Source organism: Atta colombica, unplaced genomic scaffold (assembly GCF_001594045.1).
Source record: "Atta colombica isolate Treedump-2 unplaced genomic scaffold, Acol1.0 scaffold187, whole genome shotgun sequence".
NCBI lineage: Eukaryota > Metazoa > Arthropoda > Insecta > Hymenoptera > Formicidae > Atta > Atta colombica.
The window spans coordinates 488,707-496,242 of record NW_017259279.1 but is presented as its reverse complement, the minus strand read 5'-3'; the positions used below and the strand labels follow the sequence as shown (position 1 = coordinate 496,242).

Below are 7,536 nucleotides of genomic sequence, written 5' to 3'. Positions count from 1 at the left end.
ATATATATATATATACACACACACATAACTATCTTAAAAAATAGATAAATGTTGACGAGCCATGATGGATGTATAAACGTAAATAATGTGACAATGCAAGCGCTATAGTGACAACGCAGCGCGATAGATGACAGTGGGCGGTAAATTGGCGATGGACGAAATGTGTGTGTGTGTGTGTGTGTGTGTGTGTGTGTGTGTGTGTGTGGGTGTGTGTGGGTGTGTCAAAAGTAGAAGAAAGAAGAAAACCGTCGTGGCCGGGCGTGTTCTCCTTTCTCAAGATATGAAGAGGTGAACAACGGAGCTCAATAATGGCGATGAACAAGAGGAGTGCTATACTTGAAATCAATGGATCATACTGGCGATGGCATTCTGACGCGCTCGTTTTGCCTCCTCTTCACTGATCCTCTGCTCGATCAAGTACTGAGCAGTGTTGATTGCATTGGGATAACCCGTGATAGTCACTATGCGGTTCCTGGTACCAGGGGCGAACATGCCCTTCTTAGAGATTTGTATGTTGGCGCCACTTAAGTGCTGAATCTCAATGAGGGCACGACCACCGGGTCCCAGAATAGCTCCCACTATAACCTCTGCAATTTCTATGTCTACTTTCTTGGTCTCCTTGTTGTTGGCGTCTACCTGTGTAGGACTCTTACTTACAAGTGATAACTGGTTAGTGCCCAGGCCGAATGAATTGTTGTTCAGGTGTATCGCACTGGCGGCGGTGTTGTTCTGTCGGAATGGATCAAACGGCTCGTACCGATCGAGGGTGTTGCGCGGAGTCGGCGAGGTAGATCCGAGCGCAGGAACGGTCCCGATCGGTCCGAATACACCGCCGTTGTTGTTCGAGCCGTTAGCAGTTGTTGTACTGTCCATCGGATTACCCAAATAGCTCATACTCGACGGCACCCCGATCCCCATCCCGAGGATATTGTACTTAGCGAGGGTCGCGATCGCAGCAAGTATCTCCGTTGCAGCAGGCTCGGAAAAACCTGTCGTACGTAGATTCAATTTTATATGTTCCAACAGCTGCGTCGTCACCGGCGCCGTGCCAGCGGTGATAGCCGCGCCCAGATTTAGATTAAGACTCAAACCAGCGCCATTTAAGAGACTCACTATAAAAGAAGCAATCATCGTATTTATTAATTACAAATGGCAAAACAATGATAATTTAAAAGTTATATTGTAAAAATTATAAAAAGATCCGATAGATGTTCAAGCTTGGCAAATTGACTGAAGCGAACAGCAAATTAGGATTTCTTTTCCACGTTCATATATCGATAAATAAAATCTTAAATCGCTTCATAAAAATGTATAAAAAACAGTTTATTCATTTAATTAGAGAACACTGCAAATTTTACAGTTTCTCTCGCCTCAGCAATTATTTAATTCTTTCAAGAATAAATTTGTAAAGTTAGAAAAAAATGATTTTTTCGTTTAATTACATTTCAATTTAAATTTATAACAATAAAGAAAAAAAGAGCAAAAAATGACAAATATTATGATTATTATTTATTTTTCCTTTGTATACGTATTAGAATTAAAGAAAGAGAAACTAAACACATATTTTTTTTGGGAATTATAGAATGAGAAATCTTAAAAAATTTTTTATTTCAAAATTCATATATGTTACTTGTGGCAATAACAAGAATTTGGTGAATGTTGTAAGAAAGAAGTTCGATAAACTTCTTTCTTACAACATTCACCAAATTTTATTTATAATGTCGGAAATTGAAACTGCAACATCAAAAAATAGACTTTTGATTAGAACGAAACTCTATATATCATTTATTACATAAACAAATTATTAAAGTTTCAGAAATCCAAGTTTTAGTAATCCTTGACTCATGAAAACTGTGGTATGTGGTACCTGCAGTTTTGAAAATAATATCTACAGCTTCATTTTCTTTGCTTTATAAATTAATTTTAACAAGTTAAAAAGCATACAGGATGATATTGGACACAATGTTCACACGTTGGATGTTTTTCATTATTTGGTTAACTTGTAATTAAGCTTAACTTGATATTTTATTCAATGGGCTCCATGACATTATAGATGAAGCCCATTAAATATCAGCTTAAACTTAATCACAAGTTAAAAAACTAAACCATAATAGTCTAATAATTGTTTCAACTGACAGAAAAGATTTCTAATTGATATCACATAAAGTTCAATTTCGAATTACGCTGTAAAATCCGGAAATATAGATATGAGACTAGATATTATTTCTTAGTTACTGCTTAGTCATTTATTCACGTTGCCTTCTTCAACATATCTATAAATTTTGATCCGAAAATGACATTTCCTTCTAAATGTTGCAATTTCAATTTTCTGCAATGTACAAAAAATTCTGAAAAAGGTATAAACTTTTTTAACATTTCTAAAAAGTATATTACAAAAAATCTAACTTATAAAATTATATCAAAATTATAAAAAATTTAAAAAAATATGTGCAGAATTCTAAAAAAAATTTTCCAAAAAGTGACGCCATTGAAAAAATTAAATAATAAAAATTAAGGAAAAGTGTACTTATAAAGCTTCTTACATATCTATGTTATTAGACAATAATCTTATAATCGAAAACGCTGTTCTATAACAATAATCAAATGTACTTATTACATAGGAAATATTGCATTATTAAAAGACACTTTAAATAAGTACCTAAGTACTAACCTGTATTTAGACCAGCTGTAGATGTATACGTGGGAGTGCTTGTGGGAGCTTGAGCATACGGGCTGCCTGTAGGATTGTAATTGGCAACAGGACCACTTACGTCCGCGTAACTGACGTTAAGGCAGGTACCGCTTTGCGGATCGTCCGCCACTTTCGCTAAGATCATGTGTAACGCTCTGTGATTATTTTCTTTCTCACCAATCACCGTTATACATCGTTCTTGAAGGGATAAGTCTTTAGCTTTCTGACTGATTTGAACGTACGAGCCAGATTCTTCTTTAATTTGTTTAATGTAATTCCCAGCTTTTCCTATTATCATCCCTGCAGTGCTATTAGGCACTAAAATTTTAACCTGAAATAGCAGATCAGAATAAAATAGCAGCTTCTGTCATTCGCGCATACAATATTTGTTAAGTTTCATATTTTTTTAAATAAATATTATTAATGCCACTGTTTCCGATGAAAAAATTACTAATAATATATTAATAAAGTATAAAAAAGTTTTAATATTGAATAGCAAATTCGCATTATTTTTAGAAGATATTCTAAACATACAATGCCTAAAAAAAAGCTATTTCAAAGTCTGTAACTATTTTTAATGTCTATTACTTTTATATAAAAAGGAATTAACAAATTCGTATTTCTTTAAAAATATACATCCTCCAATATATATCCATACATAAAAAAATGTTTTAATAGAAAACAGGAAAAAAATATTACGGTAAAAATATTTCAATCTTATACCTGCTTGTCCCTCTCTGCGGTGGCTTTTCCAGAGTCGAAGTCAACCGTAGTTTTCGAAGTAAGATCAGGCTTTTCGCGTATTTTATCCATGATGAATTCCATGACCTCCATAATAGCATCTACGGTGCCTGTGATAAGACATACTCTCTCAGTAGTTCCTGTAATAGACAAATGAAACGATAATTAATCGAATAAAGGCAACTACGAGAACACACATGCACTGAAAGCTAAATGTATACCTGGATAAAAATCGTGCGATTTAGACATCTTCACTCTTGCCCCTGTATCCTTTTGAAGTTGAGCAATTGTATCTCCACCTTTCCCGATAATGGCCCCGGCTGCCACACCGGGAACCAACACTTTGAGATGATACGTTCCATCTCCACCTGTAAAATCAAAGCAAACCATTCTTTTAATTATGTCTTATACAGGGTATCTGACATTAGATGAAACTACAGACTTCTATAACTAGATTGCTGATTCAATGTTGACAGAAATAAACCTAATTCCTGTTCTTGTTTCAGTTCATATATGTGTATGTATGCGTCTTATCTGTGAACATTGCGTGAATTTATATGAAAACATCAACGTTATTATCCGTATGATTTATACATATGAGAGTGAGTGAACACAAATATGGCGCTGCCTAGCGCTATCTTCAAACATGGAGGCGAAGTCGGCAGTCTATTTATACTTGGACTGTGGATGGAACACCGCTTATGGACAGATAAAGCAAACTAAACTGACAATGAGTTGAAAAATTTTATACATTATTTTGCAATTTTCGCAATAAGATATTCGTTAATGAGATATTAATTTCTAAGAATATCCAAATTCGCGTATTCACTCGAGCTACCGCCAAGCTCAAGCACGGCGAAACGAACAAGATACAACCGTCTAAAACGGGGAGATGTTTCTTTCACTCGTGCTATTGTTGCTTATAATAAATACTTGCGCATTTATTAGCTGCGTTCAGCTTTGATTTTACAGCAGAAAAAACTAATCGGTTAGCGTTTGGGTGAGTCTTCAATATGATTGATTTCTATATTTAGATCCAAAGAACTAAAGGCAAGAACAAATCATATTAAAAAAATCACTAAGAGCATTAGTGATTAGTTTCCTCTGTTGAACGCAGTTATTCTTAACAACTATGAAGTTGGCGTATGTTATCACGCGCTTCGTGTACGTGAATTCTGGAATATCCTGTGTATTACATAGCGAAATATGAATAAAAACAAGTATTTTTACGTAAAAATAAATTTTCAGTGCAAAAATGAAAATAGGACAATGTCCAATCTTGATCTTGACAAATGTTATACAGGTCATAATCCTGAACAAAATTTAAGAAGTTTTAATAATCAGTTGGATACTTCGAGTAACACTAATGTCGACTGTAACTTTCAAGTCTTTATAATTAGAAAAGTATTTAATGAAAAAATAGTTTGTTATAGTGTTCTCAAAAGTTCTCGAGATAAACTACGAGAACATGTAATGAAAAAAAGGAAGTTCCATTTAAAAAAATTTAAAGTGATTTTGCTTTGACCTCGATAATGCCACTAAAGTCAAATCAATAACACTATCTTATGTCCTCCTCGAAGTCAAAAAACATTTTTCGATTTAACATAATGTTTCTGAGAGATTTGAGTGCATCCTTTAAATACACACACACACACACACACACACACACACACACACACACACACACACACACACACACACACACACACACACACACAGGATGTTCAAAAAAAGTCGAGACCCGGATTTACTCAAAAGAATGTTTTCTTTTTAAAAGAAATGTTTTAAAAAATTGTCAGGTATAAAAAGATCTATTTACAGATCTTATCAGTTTGATTTTGGGTAATATCAAGGCATTGTCAAGATCAGATCAAGATTAAATCGATTTTTTTTAATGGAACATCCTATTTCTGATGCCAGAATCCAATAGCTGGTGTCAAGAGCTTTTCAAAACACTGAAAAAATATTTCATAATAGTTTTGGAAAGCTCTCGAGATAAATTACAAAAATATGTAATACAAAATGGAGTATTATTCAAAAAATTCTGTGACTGCTCTAACGCTGACAATGCCATTCAAGCTCAAACCAATGATATCTCATATCCTCGAAATTACAAAACTTTTGTATAAAATGTTTTTTTCTAAAATGCTCTTTGTTTTCAAGATAAAAATTTGTAATGCTTTATTTTAAACACTATATATAATGTGACACACTTAAAGTGATAGAAACTATTATCTCTGAAAGTGTTAAAAATGAAAAATATGTTCAGACAAAAATTTTGTGACTTCAAAGGGCACATAAGATAGAACTATTAAGTGGCGTTGTCAAGATCAGAGCATTACAGAAAAAAATCAATAAAAACAATACAACAAATGCTAACAAATTTTATTTTAATATTGTATTATTTTTTTATTTAACATTGCATATATTGTATACGCATTGTTTTATTCATACTTGTGTTTAGACCACAAATCTTTCTTAAATACACTACAATAAAATAAAATAGATAAAAAATTTTTTAAAATTCAAAAAAAGTTAAAGACGTAAAAAAAATAAAAAACTTAAAAAGACAAAAAATTAAAAAAAAACCTTTCTGATAATCGTGTATGAAGGTAGTGCCTCACTTGATGGAAATTCATATTGAGAATTCTGAGTTTATTTTCAATAGTTTTATAGTTCTATATAAGTTCTATATAAGTTAAATAAATAATTCCGACTACTAAAATCGAGAAACCGAAAATGCAAAATGAAATAAATTCTCGCAGCGCCAACTTTGTTTAACAAAGGTTCCAAATTTTCTTGTAGGATTTGAAAAGATACATAGTTGTAAAGTGAGTTCTGACAATTAACATTATTTTAATTTTTAAACAATTTTCCCCCCTAAAAAATGGAAACGAAAATTAGATGCTGTTGCATTTTAAAGAGTTCTGATAGTTCTACGATAATTCTCATGTAACGGCAACTTTGTTTCGTTAGACGAAGTTACTGTGTGAAACTGCGTCTCAGTTTACATTTTCGGTTTCTCGGCTTTAATGGTCGAAATGTTTAACCTATATAGAATTATAGAAATATTGAAAATAAACTCAAAACTCTCAATATTTTATGAGTTTTCACCAAGTGAGACTCTAGCTTCACACACATCCGATAATCTTCACCTTGCCGCGATGAAACGGCTTATTCTGTATATGAGTGTACAACAAAGAGAGAGATCTTATTATCTTACTAAATATTTTTAATAATAAAATGTTTAAAATAAAATTTTTTTCAAGTTATGTCCGGGAATTCTACGGGCAGTATTCATGATAAATTATATTTAAGTACAGTCTTAAGATGATACAAACCGATCAGAGCACCGTATTAGTAGCTTGAGATTACTTAAGACAATCTCGAAATAAGAACAGACTATAAATATCGGCCTACGTTACAGATATATTCTTGTTAGAAATCTTCGGGATGCATTTAAGAAAAAGTTGTTTTCTTAAAACATGAGTCACAGTATCTTAGACCGATGAAAAACGATAAAGAAAACTTCGGGAAATCAAAGCCGGATGACGTGGATAATTTTAAATTGATACGCAAATAAAGGAACAAAAAATATCTCGTTATGCAAAAACAAATGTGCTTATTTAACGATTTTTTGTTCATTCAAAATCATGATTTTATATTAAAAGAAGACTGAGTGATTAGCAGTTAATCTTTCGTGATCAGCGATAAGTATATCAATTCATATAATTTAGAAAAAAATGTATCGAGGAAAATTATTTACAAAAAAAGGATAACATGCACAAATGAGTTTCCATTAAAATCGAATATGAATAAGACGTATCGTACAATTGCATCAGGGATGTAATCATAACTTCAATCGAAATCATTCGCTTTCTTGAGTGTTGTTTTTTTTAAGTTATTGTAGTATATCCAATTAATATAGAGCTGTTGTCTAAAAAGGATATTTTAGCTTCAAATTGAAATTTGTAGATATTCATGTCCATTATCGTTCCTACTTCTTACTTGCTGTTTTGTCATGCTCGTTCAGAAGGTATTATAAAATACTATTATTCATAATATATTTAATTAAAAAATACAGAGGAATTATATATATATAT

General features: G+C 32.4%; 1 protein-coding gene across 2 annotated transcripts in view; it reads right to left on the bottom strand.

The window, feature by feature from the left end:
• Nucleotides 1-65: 65 nt before the first annotated feature.
• LOC108686590 (RNA-binding protein Nova-1) overlaps nt 66-7,536 on the bottom strand; it is an 11,969-nt gene continuing 4,498 nt past the window's right edge. Inside the window, exons 2-6 of one of the 2 annotated variants that reach the window (XM_018191967.1) lie at nt 3,655-3,801; nt 3,416-3,573; nt 2,672-3,023; nt 658-1,112; nt 517-587 (exon numbers count right to left, since the gene is read on the bottom strand). In XM_018191967.1, the coding sequence (XP_018047456.1) occupies nt 579-587; nt 658-1,112; nt 2,672-3,023; nt 3,416-3,573; nt 3,655-3,801 (1,121 nt within the window). In that variant the 3' untranslated portion in view covers nt 517-578. Of the gene's footprint in view, nt 1,113-2,671; nt 3,024-3,415; nt 3,574-3,654; nt 3,802-7,536 lie in introns of both variants that reach the window. The other variant, XM_018191966.1, reaches the window with a different exon arrangement.